General features: G+C 38.7%; 2 protein-coding genes across 2 annotated transcripts; one reads left to right on the plus strand and one right to left on the minus strand.

Moving 5' to 3' along the window:
- Window positions 1-1,365: 1,365 nt before the first annotated feature.
- LOC102711454 (tryptophan decarboxylase 1) lies at window positions 1,366-3,176 on the plus strand. Its single transcript, XM_040527028.1, has one exon. The coding sequence runs from the start codon at window positions 1,370-1,372 to the stop codon at window positions 2,906-2,908; it is 1,539 nt and encodes a 512-aa protein (XP_040382962.1). The 5' UTR covers window positions 1,366-1,369; the 3' UTR covers window positions 2,909-3,176.
- Window positions 3,177-13,809: 10,633 nt separating this feature from the next.
- Window positions 13,810-15,666, minus strand: LOC102711724 (tryptophan decarboxylase 1-like). Its single transcript, XM_040527048.1, has one exon. The coding sequence runs from the start codon at window positions 15,524-15,526 to the stop codon at window positions 13,955-13,957; it is 1,572 nt and encodes a 523-aa protein (XP_040382982.1). The 5' UTR covers window positions 15,527-15,666; the 3' UTR covers window positions 13,810-13,954.
- Window positions 15,667-20,387: the final 4,721 nt, after the last annotated feature.

The raw sequence follows: 20,387 nt of genomic DNA on the forward strand, positions 1-20,387 counted from the left end.
TAAGGTAATTAATTAATAAGATAATTAATATCAAAGAGATTTAATTTTTAACCTACCTCACATATATTTATACAAAGCTATATAAAAATTAGAATACCCTTCACTTGTTTAAGCCATTATTAATTCTCTACTTTTTTTCCTTTGCAATTCGTGGAAAATTTATCTTGTTTTTTCTTATTCTATATTCAGGTTAGTAAGTTAAACTATAGCTATATGAGTGAAATAAAACTGCCCAACAGGAGAGCGGACGACTAATGTGTCCCACTTATTAAACCGGATGTATGATTGTTCCGTTTTTCCTGATCAGAAAAATACATGAAAAAGAAACAAGGTAGAAAAATTTTGGAGTACCTTAGTAGCCTATAATGCAATAGTTGCTAAAAGGTAAAAGTCTTCGTGGGACTAACAAGATAAGATAAAAATGGAGTCACCGTGGACAGGGGTAGTACATAAAAACGACATTACACTACTTGTCAAAAACACACTTTATACGGTTATACATAAATTATTAACAATATTAATTGACACATCATGTGAAACAAACAATTAGGTCAGTCTTAATGCATGTTTTATGGGGTGTTATACATATTAATATGGTGTCATATCAGCAAAATTACTGACTTGGCAGAGTCATTAAATGAGGGAGCTAGTTTCATGAGATAAGAGAGAAGGTTTATCCCCATAAAACTTGTCTGATTCAGTTATGTAATTTACGGTAAGACTATGTCATAAAACCAGACCGGACTTACCGTAACAGGAGCGTATGACCATGCATGCAGAAACGACTGACGACTGGCGATCGATGCAAATGCAATCAATTCTCTCTGCTGCGATCCTGTGTTTGATCAAATCAAATCAATCGATCAGTCCATGCATGACTGAATAGATGAATTAATGCATGCATTGCACGTACTACTGACGACCTCAGCTCAGCCTAGCAGCAGCAGCAATGTTGAGACAGACAGTTTGACACTACTCTCGCCTCTCGCCGCGTGTTCCTCCGCATCGCATGCAGCTTCCTCTCCCCCCCACCTACCAACCCTCACGATTCCTCCTCTTCCCTCTTCCTCTTCTTCTTCTACCTCCTGATCGATCCATGCATCCATCACGACTCCTCCAACGCCCATCCCACCACGCCACTGCACCGCTCCTCCATACTCCATAGCTAGCTAGCTCAGCTCGCTCGCTAACCCCTATATATACCCAGCTCCACCACCTCCTCTTCCCCACCAAAATCAAGCTCAGCTAAACAGAGCAGAATTGAAGCAGATCGAGCTAACCTAACTAGCTCACCTGCAAGCTCCAGCTTTGCTTCCTTTCCTTCCTTCTCCAGCTTTCTTGCGACCTAGGTTGAGTTTGCAATAGTGACATGGGTAGCTTGGACACCAACCCTACCGCCTTCTCCGCCTTCGGCGACGAGGGCGAAGCGTTCCAGCCGCTCAACGTCGACGATGTCCGGTCGTACCTGCACAAGGCGGTGGATTTCATCTCGGATTACTATAAGTCCGTCGAGTCCATGCCGGTGCTGCCCAATGTGAAGCCTGGCTACCTGCAGGACGAGCTTAGGGCCTCGCCGCCGACGTACTCGGCGCCGTTCGACGTCACCATGAAGGAGCTTAGGACTTCTGTGGTCCCGGGGATGACCCACTGGGCCAGCCCTAACTTCTTTGCGTTTTTTCCGTCGACGAACAGCGCGGCGGCCATCGCCGGTGATCTCATCGCCTCTGCGATGAACACTGTTGGGTTCACGTGGCAGGCGGCGCCGGCGGCCACCGAGATGGAGGTGCTCGCGCTCGACTGGCTCGCGCAGATGCTCAACCTGCCGACGAGCTTCATGAACCGCACCGGCGAAGGGCGTGGCACCGGCGGCGGCGTCATACTCGGGACCACCAGCGAGGCCATGCTCGTCACGCTCGTCGCCGCGCGTGACGCCGCGCTGCGCCGGAGCGGCTCCGAGGGGGTGGCCGGCCTGCCGCGCCTAGCCGTGTACGCCGCCGACCAGACGCACTCCACGTTCTTCAAGGCGTGCCGCCTCGCCGGCTTCGACCCGGCCAACATCCGCTCCATCCCCACCGGAGCCGAGACCGACTACGGCCTCGACCCGGCGAGGCTGCTCGAGATCATGCAGGCCGACGCCGACGCCGGCCTCGTGCCCACCTACGTCTGCGCCACGGTCGGCACCACGTCGTCCAACGCCGTCGACCCGGTCGGCGCCGTGGCCGACGTCGCCGCGAGGTTCAACGCGTGGGTGCACGTCGACGCGGCGTACGCCGGCAGCGCGTGCATCTGCCCGGAGTTCCGGCACCACCTCGACGGCGTGGAGCGCGTGGACTCCATCAGCATGAGCCCGCACAAGTGGCTGATGACCTGCCTCGACTGCACCTGCCTCTACGTCCGCGACACCCACCGCCTCACCGGCTCCCTCGAGACTAACCCGGAGTACCTCAAGAACCACGCCAGCGACTCCGGCGAGGTCACCGACCTCAAGGACATGCAGGTCGGCGTCGGCCGCCGCTTCCGCGGGCTCAAGCTCTGGATGGTCATGCGCACCTACGGCACCGCCAAGCTGCAGGAGCACATCCGCAGCGACGTCGCCATGGCCAAGATGTTCGAGGAATTCGTCCGCGGCGACGACAGGTTCGAGGTCGTGGTCCCAAGGAACTTCGCGCTCGTCTGCTTCAGGATCAAGGCCAACTCCGCCATGACCGAGGAGGAGGCCGACGAGGCGAACCGCGAGCTGATGGAGCGCCTGAACAAGACCGGCAAGGCGTACCTGGCGCACACGGTGGTCGGAGACAGGTTCGTGCTGCGGTTCGCGGTGGGGTCGTCGCTGCAGGAGGAGCGCCATGTCCGCAGCGCGTGGGAGCTCATCAAGAAGACGACCACCGAGATGATGACGATGAACTAATTAAGTTCAGATTCAGAGGACTCAACTCATCTCTTGGCCGGCTTCCAAGAAATTTTACAGATAATTACACATTTAGAACACATACGTTTTTCATTTATTTTTTTGGTTTATAAGCGAATTGAATCTTATGGGATTCATTTTATGAGCTATTATTTATTATTTATATCTATGGGTTGAGAGAGAGATACAGGGTATGTGTGCACAGACATTATTAGTTATTTGGTTGTAAAAGAAAGTATAGATACTGATACCTTACATGAATATACAATATGATACAAGTTTCTTTATTACTTTGTCAGAAATTTATAATCTTTGGTGTTCATTAATTAGTACTCTCTTTGTTTTTTGTATTATAAACCAATTTAGGTTTTATTACAAAAATGTACTAACTTTAGGTGCACTTGGCCTAATGGACCGAAACTACAAGTAGAACACACACACATGCCAAATTAGACTAGGGTATCTAGCTCTAGAAAATCTAGTGATCTAGCTAGAGCTGTATAATGATAATCCGCCCCAAATTAAACAAGTGATCGTTTTATAATTTAAATTTGTCTCAAAGTATATGGATTTATTTGTTGTGAAAGAGAATATAAATCAAACTGAATAAATACATATTCAGCGAATAATCAACAGAAAATAAATTTGTTACTAATTTTGATGAATATGAAATTTTATATTAATTATATTTGCTAATATACGTTTGGCTGCAGTGCATACAGCTATCATATCGATAGGACTCTGACGCTTCACTTATTATTATACATCTGGGAGGCCTTTTTGCCATTTTATAGTACAAATATTTTACAGATTTTCCTAGGCAGCAACTTGAGTTGGTGGTGGAATTGTAAATATACGGATACCTTTATCCAATTTGTTTGAATCTTTGTAGAATTTGTTGATTCTTATAAGGGGCATGCATATATATGTATGACAATAATCAACAGGGGGCTTTTAGCAGTACCAAGTAGACAAATTTGTTGACATGGAAGAGAGAGAAGAAACGACGTCAGAGAAGCATCAATTTAAGGTTATGATCGATTCTTAGTCTCTATGGAATAAAGTTTTGTCCTATGACGCTGGATTAGGAAAAAAAATGAGACATAAGAATGATAAAAAAAATAAATTTGGCAGGCGAATTATTAGAGTTTTTGTTGTCTCAAGTGTACTAACTGTGGTAAAACCACCATCTCTAAATATATGATGTGTACTGCATAAGAGTTCACACAGAATGTACTTTTTAAGATGCCCTTTAGTGCCTATAACTAAGCACACATTTCTCCAGATAATGGATATTTTACTTCTAAAAACTGAGAATACTTGGGTTTGGTCTTAGTAGAAATTTACTTATGAGGTTCACGTATCTATTTTTTTTGGGGTATTATACGAGTGTCATCATATATATATATATATGCATTTGTCATATGATTGCAAAAGAAAAGAAAAAATAGTGTCCGCAGCCTGATTTCAGATTTTATTTGTAGAATACTATTTCGAATAACAATCATTTGAACATACCAATATACCAAAGTTTGGCGTAGGCACGCAGATTATGGAAGGACATATTGTCGGCATGAACAGTTTCCTAAGTACTACATATGAGACCTAAATATAACTAATGCTACTCATGTTCCTTATTACTTGGTATAATATTTGTATGAAGCAAAAACTAATCTATATATCCTACTATGAACGATCCAAGTTTTACATCCCTGCTATGAATGCCAGCCTTTCTTTGCTAAGGATTAAAAAAAATACTATAGTATTGCTGGAAATAAATTAATAAAAATATATAGTATGTTATACACATTATTTCTCTACTGAAAATACTCACCTTAATTTGATTTTACATATGGCTATCTATTTAAATTTGATTGTTTTAATATTGAGGAGAAGTTCCAGGTTGTTTGCAAAATTTACTGCTGAAGTGGGTGAAGGTGGCAGATTCTTTTAAAGAGTTATAAATTGCATCTCTCTACGGCTGGGGTACGTGTATAGAGCACATTGCAATAGCTTTGGATGTTTTCTTTTTGTTTATTCTTTTACCCACTGGACTCGACTGTAGCAAAAACTACCATTGCCAGGTTAATTAATTAGTTTCAATGTGAAAATATATAGCGTTCTACTAGCATATTAACCACACGTTCAATGAGACTTTATTAAAAATTATTAATATGTTACTAATATTATTTTTTATGTCATAATTACTACATATATTTGTGTCTGATATATATATGTGAGGCTATTTATTACACATTTTGTTTTCTTCTGATAAAAGATAGAGAGTTAGCAGAGCTAGTTGTTTTCTCTTTTAAAAATCAACTCTGACTTGGGTAACACATTTACCGTCCACCATCAACACTGTTTTTTTATAGAAGTATAGATAGAATTATCATATCGTTTAGTAGTACGACCAACCTTAATTTTAATTATAGTGAATGATACATTTAAGTTGTATCTTAATATATATGTGGGCTCCAGAAGCATTAATTTTGCTGCATGTATAGAAGATGTACTGAAGTACTACTAGCTAGATTGCGCTTTGGCTCAATGATTGTCCTCTCCGTTTTAATTTATCCTTAAAACTAGTAGAAGAAACTTGCATGTCTCTCTCTCTGTCCTGGTCACTTCAAATAGGGTTATATTATTGTATTGGAGGTATCATAATGAAAGCACCTGACTGACCACTATTCTAGTATCTTTTTAATGGATATATAATAGCTGAGCATTGATGACAGGGAGGGAGAAATCTCTCTGGTCATGAAGAGACTGCATGCAATTGTTTTTTTTTTTGCATTTAAATAATTAATACACATGCATGCATAAAAGAAGAAGCAGGGAAAAAAATTTCTCCCCATACAATTTTTTTGATCTCATGGTCATGCACTAGCACCGAATATTTCAAAAGATTTGTGGCTTCACAATGCATGCATTAAATACACTAGTAATTTCCTTGTTTATTTGGCATATTTGCAGGTGGCCCCTGCTATGTGTGATAAAACGCCCAAGTAGTGGTAGGTAGGCAAGGGGGCTACATTCAAATATTCCTTCCTCCATTAACATACCGTTGTCCCTCCGCTGTCAGGTCTGCCACGTCGATTTTCGCTTCTAATTAGTGGACGGTTTATATTTTCACCCACTAGTTAGGCATTGAGAGTATAGATTTATGATTTTTCTAAACATATATATATATATATTTCAAAATTTTTAATTAAAAAATATATAAATAAAAAATTGCAAAAAACTTATGCACAAATATTTTATATATATATATATATATATATATATATATAGATATATAATGTAAGAAACTTTGATTCCAAAATTGAAGTTGAGACCCAAATCTAAATCAGACATATAAACTACTTAATTTACATGTATAAACTTTATATGTAATCACGTATAAAACAACTATACATAAAATTAAAAAAAAAGTTTCTTTGCATAGAATCTTTGCGTTGGAACTCTAGTTTTAAATCAGTATTGGACACATAAACTTTCTGTATATAAAGTTTTCTTATATAAATTTTATATAAAGAGAAATCAAAAGGCATTTGCGCAAGTGTTTCAACCACACGGTTGATGCAGTTAGAGGTTTCTTAGGTGTTTGTTGGCAGGTACGTGCAGGTAAGAGCATCTTTGGTTGTCTACCCATCCGTATGAGCTAGGTCTATAGCTGATTGATGCAGAGCTTAATTTGGGTTGATTGATGCAGAGCTTAATTTGGGTTTGTGATCACCTTCCCCTTTCTCTTTAGGCTTGGTCCCTCCCTCCTTCATCTCCTCCACTTCTCTAGGCCGCGTTCGAAAGATGTTTGATAAGTTAACTTATCCCGATGTGAAAAACGTAGTAATAAATTAGTACATAATTAATTAAGTATTAATTATTAAAAAAATATAAAATAGATTAATATGATTTTTTAAAACAACTTTCCTATAGAAAATTTTTACAAAAAATACACCGTTTAGCTGTTCAGAAAGCGTGCACGCGGAAAAGAGACGGGTAAGTTAACTTACCGCCGCGTGCGAACGTGCCCTTAGTGGTGAGAATTGGGGTTATATATGAATTCATTGACACAGATCTATCACTAGATTGCGATCGATCGAGCTTGCAGATGATACACCCAAAGCCCAAGAACTTGTGCTACTGGATCTGGGTGGTGACCGGCCGACCTGTTGAGTCCCTGAGATTGAGGTTGTCATCATCGTCTTCCTCTTGTCACTGGCCAACTTCTGCCAATTATACCAAGATTTTTTTCGAGAAATATTATTATTTTAATGAAAAGTTATAAAACAAAAGGTCATTAGCGGAAAATCGTAAATCTAACAACCTGTCAAACAGTGGATAATCGATTGGGCCTTATCGAACTGCCGCTGTATTATCCATCTTGTATTGTCCATGCATGCATGCCCATGTGATACAACCAACCAATATATCATGGTACATTGCACCTACACATTTAGGCCCCACTCAGTACAGATGGCTAGTTAATACAACCTCCCTCTCAAAATAAGTCATTTTAATTTTTGATAAAATATTTGACTCTTTGTCTTATTTAAAAAATTATGATTAATAATATTATTATTATTAGATGACAAAACATGAATAATACTTTCCGTGACTACTTTTATTTTTTCATAAAATTTTTAAATAAGACATATGGCCAAACGGTCGACAAGGAAACCAATAAATATTTTTTTTGGATGAAGTAGTATGAGCCAGGTACAATGGTGCAGAGAACCAAAGAAGCCATTGGTATATGCAGAGGTACCATTAGGGCTGTCAACGAGCCGAGCTCGAGCGAGCTGGCTTGTCCAGGCTCGAGCTCGGTTTGAGTATATGATAAATATATATTTTGATGATATTTATAAATAAAAATAATAATTTTAAGTCAACTCTATTAAATATATTATAAATAAGATTTAAAATTAATATATAATACTAAAACAAATTAATTTATCATTTAAATAAATACAATAATTTATTATTAATCTACTATTTTATTAAATAAAAAATAAAAATAACATGTATAGATAAGCTCGTGAGAAGCTTGAGCTTGGCTCGAGAAAGCTCGTGAGCTTCCGATCGGGTTCGGGCTCAGCTCGTTAGGAGCTTGAGCCGAGCTCTAACCGAGTCTGAAACGAGCCGAGCTTGAGCAGCTCTCGAGCTTCGAGCTTTTTTGACAGCCCTAGGTACCATCCTATTAATTGGATGACCTCTGCCAGGGCTAGTGCATCATTTAGTAGATAAAGGCTTCTTCGAAACGCTTATACTGCCTCCGTCCTAATTTAAGTGCAGTTATGTATTTTCGTGTTCAGTGTATGTTTGACCATCCGTCTTACTTAAAAAATTATTAAAAATATTTTAAAAATAGTTATATATAAAGTACTATTTATGTTTTATCATCTAATAATAATAAACTTACTATATAAATTTTTAAATAAGAATTATTAAGTGTTGAACACAAAAAGTGCAAAACTGCACTCTTTTTCTAGGACAAAGCTGGGATGGAACATTATTTTTATATAGTAAAAAGGTTCACCTTTTTACATCCTTGAAATTTCAAACAGAGTACTCTAACACAACCATCCCCTAACTTTACAATTGGATATTATTCATCTATGAATTTTTCAACACTTCTCATCATTAATTTGACAAGATTCAAAGAGATTTTGGATTAATTACAAGGCATTGCACTTCAATGGCGGAAAATATTTTGAATTGTAAAATATAGTATAGCTACTAAAACATCTTTAAAAATAACCACCTATTCTATGTGGCATGTATAACTTATAGTCATTTAATTTATAAACTATATATAAAATAATTAGCCTGCAGAATTTGTTTTATAATATAGATAAAACAATTTTTGTGCTTTGAATAAACTCTATTTTTGATGGATATAATTATTTAGTTTAATATACTCAAATGGGAAACTGAAAACTTTTCTTAATTTTTCTGACATAAACTAATATTTTTAAAAACCCAAATGTAATTCAGTCATGGATTATATATTTGTATTTAAAAATTAAAAATTTATTTTTACAAAAAGTTACAAATTGAACAGATTAGAGTTTACATAAATTTTGTAAACGGGGATAAATAAAGTTGACTTTTATCTTAAAATACGATTTAGTAGTTAAGGACTATTTCTATGGCCAAATTATGTTTTGGTTTTAAGTCATGCGTGCATGGTCAGCTTTGAAGGCATTTTCATATATATATATATATATATATATATATATATATATATATATATATATATATATATATATATATATATATATATATATATATATATATATATATATATATATATATATATATATATATATATATATATGGCTATAAGCCGAAGACACGTGACCATATTAAGGTGGTGTTTAGTTTGCAAAAAAAATTTGCAAAAACATCACATCAAGTTTTCGGATAAATATTTGAAGTATTAAACGTAGTCTAATTACAAAACAAATTTCAGATTCCGGCTAAAAACCGCGAGACGAATTTTTTGAGCCTAATTAATCCGTCATTAGCACATGTTGGTTACTGTAGCACTTATGGCTAATCACTTTCTAATTAGGTTCAAAAGATTCGTCTTAAGATTTCTTCCGTAACTGTGCAATTAATTTTTTGATTTATCTATGTTTAATGCTCTATTTAAGTGTCAAAGATTTGATGTGATGTTTTTGGAAAAAAAATTTGGGAACCAAACAAGGCTAAAAGAAATAAGTTTGGGGTAGGACTATATTGTACTTCTTCTCTTGTCAGTTAAAAAGGCAAAGCTAAATAGATACGAAAGGACTGGAAAAGCATCTAAGTAATTAATTCTAAAAAATAGTTAACTTAAAAAACTCAAAATTAATTGTTATGTTTGTTACTCAGACAAGCATGCATATCACTACTAAAAAAGCCCCTTTAATTAATTAGTCGATTTGCGTGAGCAGTTGGGACTGATATATTGCATTCGACATATATAGTTGCGGTTCTTGCCGGGCATCGCAAGATCAATTAATTATTCAACATATATAGTTGGGAAAAAAAATTCACGTTTCATCTGTAAATTCGTTGGATCCAACCACATCTTTGTTTCCCCATTATAACGCGTCCTTTATCCTCGTTAATTAACTAATTGATAAGGTCACATATTTTGACACAAAGACTGAAAACAAAATCGTCCAAAATTAATCAAAGCAGATGCCATTAATTATGTATTCTTGCTGCTGGTGTTTGTGCATGCGTGTGTGTAGTTAATAAGTTAGGAAGAAAACGACAATATATATGCATGATCAGCAGCTTGAAATTAATCAACCAAAACATGTGTAGAAAGAGGACACGGCATATGTATGTATAATCAGCTTAGGTGCCAGGTGCAATTAATCAGCTAGCAACAAATTAAAGCTTTCTTCACAAGGTGGTTGGTAGGGACTATAATAGTCCTGCAAGCACTATTAACTATATATATGCTTCATGCATTTGTGTTGTACATAAATTAGTGGCTATTTAGTTCCCAAAAGTTTTCACCCAAAAACATCACATCGAAACTTTAGATATATAAATAGAGTATTAAACATAGATAAAATGAAAAACTAATTGCACAGTTATGTGAGAAATCGTGAGATGAATCTTTTGAGTCTAATTAGTACGTGATTAGCCATAAGTGCTACAGTAACCCACATGCGCTAATGACGGACTAATTAGGCTCAAAAGATTTGTCTCGCGGTTTTCACGCCAGCTGTGAAACTCGTTTTTCCATTCGTGTTCAAAAATCTCTTCCGACATCCGGTTAAACATCTGATGTGAATTTTCATTTCACCAACTAAATACCTCTTTAATTGATGCTAGCTGCCAACTAACTTGTGCAGGGAGTACAAAAGTGATAGCTATATATGCCTATATATATACATACGTGTATGGATCATCGACGGCCATCTATCTGTTTTATCAGATATATGCATGGAGAAGTAAAATTGAAATGTTGTTTTGACTTTCCACGTACTGCTCATCTGTTACTTTCTTGTGTCACTGTGAACACGTTTTGTTGAAGTTATTGTCCCTGGTTTGCAGGTTAACGTAACTGTCATGCTTGCACTTAAGCAACGAATCTGATTTACCAAGCTACACAGTATGTGCATGTGATGGGGTGTTTAATTTCAGGGGAAACACACACATTATTATCCTTCATTTTATAAAGCTGGATTTGTGGATATATATATATGCCTTGCATTCTCCTGGTAATTAAACAATATCTTAAAACCACATTTTATGTACATATATACGTACTGAGGCTCACCCATGGCCATGCATATATGTGAGACGACAGATAAGCCCATATGTTGCTATGATCGATATTAACTGTCGCATGCAGTAAGTGTAGGAATAGCTGTGTGTACCGGCAAGTTCGTTGCTGGGCGTTGCAATAAATTAACACCATATATATATATAGCAACGGCATGTTGCAATAAATTTTGAAGAGAAGCAGTAAACGGTTACTGGGAGACCATCTGGATCGATCGATCGCGGTCGTTGGGCTGCTGGATTCGATCGACGGTGTATCGGCCGGTGTATCGATCCTTATAGAGCAATCAGCGATAGATGTGATAGGTCAAACAACAAGCAGGGGTGATTATATTTTGTAAACGAAAACTAATTTATAAATAAAGCTTTTAAATACGTATTTTTAGCGATCTTAAAGTTAAGGTTAGAAAATAAATTTTGATATAAAAATATAGAACCTTAAAATTATCTCTAAATTTAAGATGAAGAATTTAGATTTTCACGTATAAGCAGAAATATTTGTGAAAAGATAAGTCCAAAGCGGCACGTTGCAGCAGAATGTCAAAAAGCCGTGATGGTGATGCCGCAAATCGAGGAGTAGCAATGGCAATGGCACATGTTATTTTATTTTGTCATTCATTTAATTTTTTTAAATTGTTTAGATGGTATGCAAAAAAATATTTTATCATTCTCTCTCTAATTAAAGATCAACGCAACATGACTGAAGACATTTTCCGGACCAATATAATTAGATTCCCTAATTATCATAATCCCTTTATCACATACAGTTCAACAAAACATTCTCCCACGAATTAATTGCAGAGAGATATGTTTATTATTTGTACTGACTGCTACATGAAAATATAAATGCAACCTATATATCCACACAAATCTTGAGCTACTGTAGTATGTGTATATATGGGTCTATTTGAGAGGAGCTTAACATTCTGAAGAACAACTGATAGCCTATTTCTCGTAGTCTTAAAAAATTGGGTTTTCTAGTTCACTGTAGTTCATTTTCTGGATTCTATACCTCTAAATTTTTAGAAGCTAATTATTATTTGAGAGAGGTAGAGATTATGTGAAACATGCGGCTGTCAGAAGGTCTCCAAGCAGCACACAGTGGCACACGTAGGGCCAGGCCATGAACTCACGACATGCATGCTGGTTGCAGGGAATCTACAATTAATTACTACACGAGCTAGGGACGCTACTACTATATTAACATAGTATGTATAGGACGGGCCCGTTTAGTTTTTAAATTTTTTTCCTCAAAAATATCAAATCAAATCTTTAAACATTTAAATAGAATATTAAATATATAGATGAAAATAAAAACTAATTACATAGTTAAGTTAAAAATCGTGATGTGAATCTTTTGAGTCTAGTTAGTCCATGATTAGCCATAAGTGTTACAATAATCAACATGTGGTAATAACGAATTAATTAGGCTCAAAAGATTCGTCTCGCAGTTTCCAAGCGAGCTACGAAATTTCTTTTTTATTTGTGTTAAAAACCCTTTTCAACATCAAGTCAAATGTCTGACGTGATATCTTATTTAAAAATTTTTGGAACTAAATAAACATTAGTTCGTGAAAATATATGTTGCATGCATGCCGTCAGGAAGCACCATTTATAGAGCTGTCGGTCATCGCCACTGATCGATACACAGCTTTTTCATCGATCGATCAGCTATAGTGGCCTCGATCGAGCTAATGTGCAATATATGCAGCTCGAGCTAATCAATCAATATAGATCAAATAATAATTGAATTTGGCATGCACACGATCCTCTCGTGATGCAGCATTAAGTGTTCTCTCTGCTTCTCCGATGATTCAATTTAATCTGGCAGTCATGCATTCATGCATGCATGTTTGCAAACAAATGTTGCAACTTGTGCTTGCATTAATTTCATAATTGCATTACCTACCAAGCTTCACAAAAATGAATACACAATGTCCATCGTACATTAGCTGAGAAAGACATCAATGCTTAATGTGAGCACTGCATATATATGCATAATGGGGAAAAAAATATAATTTCCCCATTATGTCACCAATGAAGGATATACTTATACTTGGGTAACCGTTTTGCACTTCGGTTTTGCTATCTGTTGGTTGCTAATTTTATTGTTTCCCCTTATTTTATCAATCAAGTCAAATCATAAATTAATTTGTAGGCGTGGAAAAAAACCTATAAAAATTAAGTGCAGTTTTTAGTTTCATTGTTGTTTCATTGTTTTTTAATCAATATAGAGGCAATTTTACGCTTATATGTCTAGATTATTGTTTTACATATAAGTACATTAATCTATTAAAGTAATACATTTACCCTGGAAAAATTAAGTTAGAATCACAGTAGCTGTAAAACTGCAGTAAGCATAATACACATGATATAAGGCTGAACCAAAAGTGAATTTAAATTTTAATGCATAAGCATAACCAAAAGTCAAAACACAGGGTGATATAAGGCTGAACAATTCACCTGTATTTTTAACCCAATTAATACACATGATTTGACATGTTGCCTCTTGCTTGGTATACACCAAAAAGCAGGAAAAAAAAAGAAAAAGAAAAAATGCACAGTATATATGAATCACTCACGCGGAGACTACACAACGCCCGATCGACGTAAAGCGATGAGAGGCTTTATTACCACGCGTACGTACGTATACGGTATTTATACCACACGTACCTCCCGTCGGCGTATTTAATATTTTACTGACAACTTCCACCAACAAAAAATAATCAATCCAACACACGGCAAATAACTCTACACCTTCTTCCTCGTCTTGTCTTCCTCGGCGCCGGCGACGATCTCGGTGGTCGTCTTCTTGATGAGCTCCCACGCGCTTCGCACGTGCCGCTCCTCCTGCAGCGACGACCCCACCGCGAAACGCAGCACGAACCTGCCTCCGATCACCGTGTGCGCCAGGTAGGCCCTGCCGGTCTTGTTCAGGCGCTCCATCAGCTCGCGGCTCGCCTTCTCGGCCTCCGCCTCGCCGGCCGTGTCGGGTTTCCTCGGCCTGACCCTGAAGCAGACGAGGGCGAAGTTTCTCGGGACCACGACCTCGAACCTGTCGTCGCCGCGGACGAGGTCCTCGAACGTCTTGGCCATGGCGACGTCGCTGCGGATGTGCTCCTGCAGCTTGCCGGCGCCGTAGGTGCGCATGACCATCCAGAGCTTGAGCCCGCGGAAGCGGCGGCCGACGCCGACCTGCATGTCCTTGAGGTCGGTGACCTCGCCGGAGTCGCTGGCGTGGTTCTTGAGGTACTCCGGGTTGGTCTCGAGGGAGCCGGTGAGGCGGTGGGTGTCGCGGACGTAGAGGCAGGTGCAGTCGAGGCAGGTCATCAGCCACTTGTGCGGGCTCATGCTGATGGAGTCCACGCGCTCCACGCCGTCGAGGTGGTGCCGGAACTCCGGGCAGATGCACGCGCTGCCGGCGTATGCGGCGTCGACGTGCACCCACGCGTTGAACCTCGCGGCGACGTCGGCCACGGCGCCGACCGGGTCGACGGCGTTGGACGACGTGGTGCCGACCGTGGCGCAGACGTAGGTGGGCACGAGGCCGGCGTCGGCGTCGGCCTGCATGACCTCGAGCAGCTTCGCCGGGTCGAGGGCGTAGTCCGTCTCTGCTCCGGTGGGGATGGACCGGATGTTGGCCGGGTCGAAGCCGGCGAGGCGGCACGCCTTGAAGAACGTGGAGTGCGTCTGGTCGGCGGCGTACACGGCGAGGCGCGTCAGGCCGGCCACGCCATTGGACCCGCTCCGGCGCAGCGCCGCGTCACGCGCTGAGACGAGCGTGACGAGCATGGCCTCGCTGGTGGTCCCGAGTATGACGCCCCCGCCGGTGCCACGGCCACCTGCGGTGCGGTTCATGAAGCTGGCCGGCAACCTTAGCAGCTGCGCGAGCCAGTCCAGCGCGAGCACCTCCAGCTCAGTCGCCGCGGGCGCCGCCTGCCACGTGAACCCGACCGTGTTCATCGCCGACGCGATGAGCTCCCCGGCGATCGCCGCCGCACTATTCGTGGCCGGGAAGAACGCGAAGAAGTTAGGGCTCGCCCAGTGCGTCATCCCGGGAACGACGGCCTCCCTCAGCTCCTTCATCGCGATATCGAACGGCGCCGACGAGGAGGGCGGCGCCGACTGCAGCAGGCGCAGCAGGTAGCCCGGCTCGACGCCGGGGAGCACCGGGAGCGACTCGACCGACTTGTAGTAGTCGTAGACGAAATCGACGGCCTTGTGCAGGTACGAGCGGACGTCGTCGGCGTTGAGCGGCTGGAAGGCCTCGACGTCGGCGGCGAACGCCGCGTACGCAGCCGGGTTGGTGTCCAAGCTCCCCATGATCGAGAGTATGAGTGACGGAGAAGGGAGCAGCTAGCTGCAGATGGATGTGGTTGATGGAGAGTGGTAATGGCGGTGGGGTGGGGAGGATGTGAGCGCGGGGGTTTATATAGCGGAGCGGAGGAGATCGAGACGACGGATGGATGGATGGATGGATGGGAAGAATCGGAGGTGAGAAGCGGCCTGGCGAGGCGGGCGTTTAACCGGTGGCCGGTGGCCGGCGTGGTGGTGTGTTGGTAGGTGGTCGCGAGGAGGACGACGACGGCGTACGGCGTGCATGCGCGCATGGGTTGTATTGTACCCTACTCCTATGGATGTATTATGTGACACCATACGTAGAAATACCATTTACACGTACTCCCTCAGTTTCATGTTATACGATGTTTTGCTTTCAGTTTGTTTTTTGTCAATCGTTTGAAAATTTTCTAATTTCTAATTTATGAATTGAATATTTTGTCCATTAGATTTGCTTGAAAATTTGTGCTTGTGGTCCACATGTTAATTGGTTTAGTTTCCATGGTTACCATTCGATTTTAATCCAACGTCTCACAAAATCGATCGATAAATTTAGGTTTTTCAGGTGAGTGACTAATAGGTGGCCCCTTTTCCTTTACTACATTCATCTATAAATCAATGTATATGTTGTGTGTGTATACATATATATTCATATTCCTTTATCATCCATATATATGAATATAGAAAAAACATAACAATACCTTATCACCTACTACCACCGTCCTGAAATAAGATCATTTTTCATTTTTTTGATACAATTGTTTGACTCTTCGTCTTATTTTAATTTTTTTGTGATTAATATTTTTATTCTTACTAGATGATAAAACATGAATAGTACTTTATGCGTAACTATTTTTTTTAATTTTTTGTATAAATTTTTCAAATAAGACGAATAATCAAACGTTGGACATGGAAAAACGAAAAATAAAGTTATTATGGGACGGAGGTAGTAAAACAGAGGTAGTGGTGCAGTGTGATAGTATATCAATGTTGATTTTTAGCTGAAACTACCAATGAGTATGGTGTGATTGTTTTCTTTTTAATGGAATATCCAAAAGTCATATTTGCAAATAAAAAATAATTTATGAATAAAATTTTTATATACTTATTATTATCAATCTAAAAGCAAAGATTAAAAAAATATGATCTGGTAAAAAGAACCCCTATAATCAAGTCCAAATGCTTACAAGCTAGCATAACCTGAAACGAAAAGATAGAGGGTGTAGTGCCAAGTCTATGAATAAACTGTTGACACTGACTATAAGAAGAGGATTTTTTTATATATCAGATACCCTAACGAGCGTGTATATAACTCGGCAATGTAACATATGCCATGTTCTATGTGGAAATAAACTTTATGTATATAGATAAGTAAGATGTCCCCAATAAGTAAAGAGATATAGAGTTTACTTGGATCCAATCAAAACCACTCACGTAATACGTAACTATACTCGTTGCACTACTCTTACTTAGACAATGGGATACTTGAGGGTATAATACATTTCCCATCAGAAGATAAAACAAACCGAAACCAAGACAAAGGATAAGCCACAATGGACTCACCCAAGACAAGCCACCTATATGTTTCTTGCGAGAAATTCAACTTTTTGTCACTCTTACATACCAGTGACAATAAATTTATCACATCACTCTTCTCTCACAAGCCTTGTGAGAGAGATTAACCTCTTCATGTAAAGAGTAACAAAAAGTTAAAAGCTCCGTTACTCGTGGATCTCGTTACATTTAGATTTGAGAGAAGCCTGACAAGGACTAGCTACTGCCTACCACCATGCCCGAGCTCGAGGGATGTCATGCAAAGCATTGAAAGCTTAACATAGGGCTGCACATGTGGCAGGTATAAATACGAGGTTCGTCTAGGGTTTGTACGTTGGGGTGTGTTTGATGATTGGTAGAGTAATTAAGCTAGCTTTTTTGGCCTGTCAGTGAATTAATTAGTCGAGCTGTACTTCGATCGATTGGGGAGCAAGCATATGCATATGCAAACTCTATGCATGTGTGAGATTAATTGCATGTGGTAGAGCTACAACACGCCATTGACAAAGAATCATAGATATCATAAAGGCAACAATAGGGGTGTTAATTAGCTAGGTGAGAACTAAGACGGCTTTATAAATAAGTCCTTGCACGTGCATGCACATCCTCCCTGTCAAACTATAATTATTTATTTCTAGAATGTAAATCTTATATGATATTTATAGCTATTCACAATACTATTTATCATATTTTTTATTTAAGTTTCTTTCAATTTTTACCGATGGATATCATATTATTCATTTTTACTAATAGATATCATATTATTCATTTTTTTATTTAAATTTCTTTCCATTTTTACGTACGACTCAATCTTATTCATTTCTTATTTATCGATGAATATCATGATCTCTATTTCTCCACTTTAATTTCTACAAAATAGTATGGCGCAATGCATATATTTCTGAACAGAGAGAGTTACTTGAGTTAGTTTTAATCATCCTCTGTTAGTTGTAACCATGCACCTCACTAATTATAAGTAGATATCTGCAACAGTATACTATCGTCTCTACACGTACACTTGAATATATTTCTTCGTTTGCTTTCCATTATTCCATATATACTTCTTACCTTCCCTCTCTCCTCTTCACCTTATCATCCAAATCTATACTGGAGATAGCTAGCTAACATTTAATTAATGCCTTGTCAAAGATAACAACTAAATTATAGCATAACCAGTGAAGTTTCTTTTAAAAAAATCGACCTACGTAACAAAATCATCTCTAACAAAATTTCCCGAGCTTCACTAGCTTTTGTTAAATTTATACACACCTGCATAATGCAGTAGAGAAAAGTACACATCCTCTTGAGGAGAAAGCATGCTCCTTGCATTTAAAATACAGCAGTTTTTAGCATTTAAATTTGTATTAGAATTAATGTAACACTTTTTCACATACTCTGGTCATCTTCAGCAATCGTAATTATCTCGTATTTAATTTTTTATACACTCTTTCTAGCTCTATAAATTACAACCATTCGCATTAATTAATGTCAGCTCTGTCTTTAATCCCGGGCAAAAATTATAGAAGCTCTTTTTTTTTGCGATAGAGTAAGGTTGTACATGCGTTTGGCTCGTCTAATTGGTGCACCAAGCTCTGTGCATTGCTTGCAGGGGAGAAAGCCAAGCATACGCGCAATACTTGAAACGTGTGTGCTGATTAATTAACCTTTTTTTTGACTTAATTCTGGTCAATTCAAATAACTTTCGTGATCCATTACCTAAAAAAATATCAATATAGAGTTACTCCACACTTCTCAAAATATTAAAAAAAACTAGTATTAGATATTAGTAGTACAATTATCTGGGTAGAGGGCCGGGCTAGCTATAAAAGTATAAATATTTATAGTGCTAGGTTATGTCAATATTATAGTGACTTGTACCCTAACTAACTATATATATTTATGAAAATGCCTATCAATATTACTTCCATGCATGTTGCTATAGTAAAAAAAATTAAAAGTTATTTATAGTCAAAATTCTAAAAGTTTGACTTTTTTAATCTTAATTAAAACTATAAGTGTTTTGGAGCTAAGAGGGAGTGGCTAACTTATTATTTGAGTAGGGGTATTTATAATATGTGAATTTTATAACTAGCAAATGGCTAATTGACATTCTCTGGCTGGCTGGCTAAATTGGTCGTTAATCACTAGAAGTATATATATGTGCGCGTGGTGTGCCTGGCTGTTCCTGTAGTAGTAGAATATGCATGGAATCTTACACCAAGAATATTCTCGGATTTTTCTGTGTTCAAACTTGTTTGGGGAAATGAACTGCTCACATCGTCAAAGTACAAGTACGAATAAATTCAAGATAAACTCGTTGATCTTAATTCCATAATAGGAGGAGGGACAACGTCTTCCCAACGGCATTTCAGGCTGGATCGATCGATCTTCAAGTTGTGTTCTTGAAGAAAGAGGATATATATAGAGAGGGACCGTCGTCACAAATTAATTAAGTTACTTGGGCATAATTAGTTGTAAGATCATTAATAAATAAAGGATCTAAAAATTCTAGTATTTCAGAGGTTTAGCTGTCAGGAAAGTGACGGTCTTTTTTTTAACCGAATATAAGCTTCATAGTTAGTACATGATTAATTAATTAATTACTGACTTTTACAACTTTAGCAATTAGATTATTTATATTTTTATAAAAACTTCTATACAGAAAGTCTTTTGAAAAAAAGTTTGTATCGCGTTTTACTCACAAGTACAATATTTAATTTGGTTCAAGAAAAAACTGCATGCACCTTGTATCAAACTCTCACCACCATCTGTATAATATTTATTAGTGTGCATACGCATACATGGTACGTCTAAAACGTACATATATAGTACAGACTTTACGTACATACGTCATGTTTATACATACGCATCAACCGTTGTACGCTGTACATATCATAGTCAATTGCAGGTGTTTTCCATGATGCTCTTACGTACATACTTAGTTTGATCAGGGTTCGTATGTATACGGCGAAAATTAACTTCATGGTCGAGGTATTCGTATACACATAAGTATATATACTAATTAACGATACAAATTTCAACTATCCAATTAAACATGTCGCCTAGCTTCAATATATGCACATGGTTGGCATGTACTTAATTATGTAGTGATCGATTTCCAGCCATGTCCTTTCACTTTTGTTTGTGATTAATTATAAACTAAAATTTGAATTTTCAAGTTGATTTTGAGAATTTTTTTAATCACTGTAATTTATTTTTTTTAGTCTTTGCTTATAGATAAATAAGGACACATATACAGAAATCTTATTAAATTCTTTTTTATTTGCGAAAA

This window comes from Oryza brachyantha, chromosome 8 (genome assembly GCF_000231095.2).
Source record: "Oryza brachyantha chromosome 8, ObraRS2, whole genome shotgun sequence".
Lineage (NCBI taxonomy): Eukaryota > Viridiplantae > Streptophyta > Magnoliopsida > Poales > Poaceae > Oryza > Oryza brachyantha.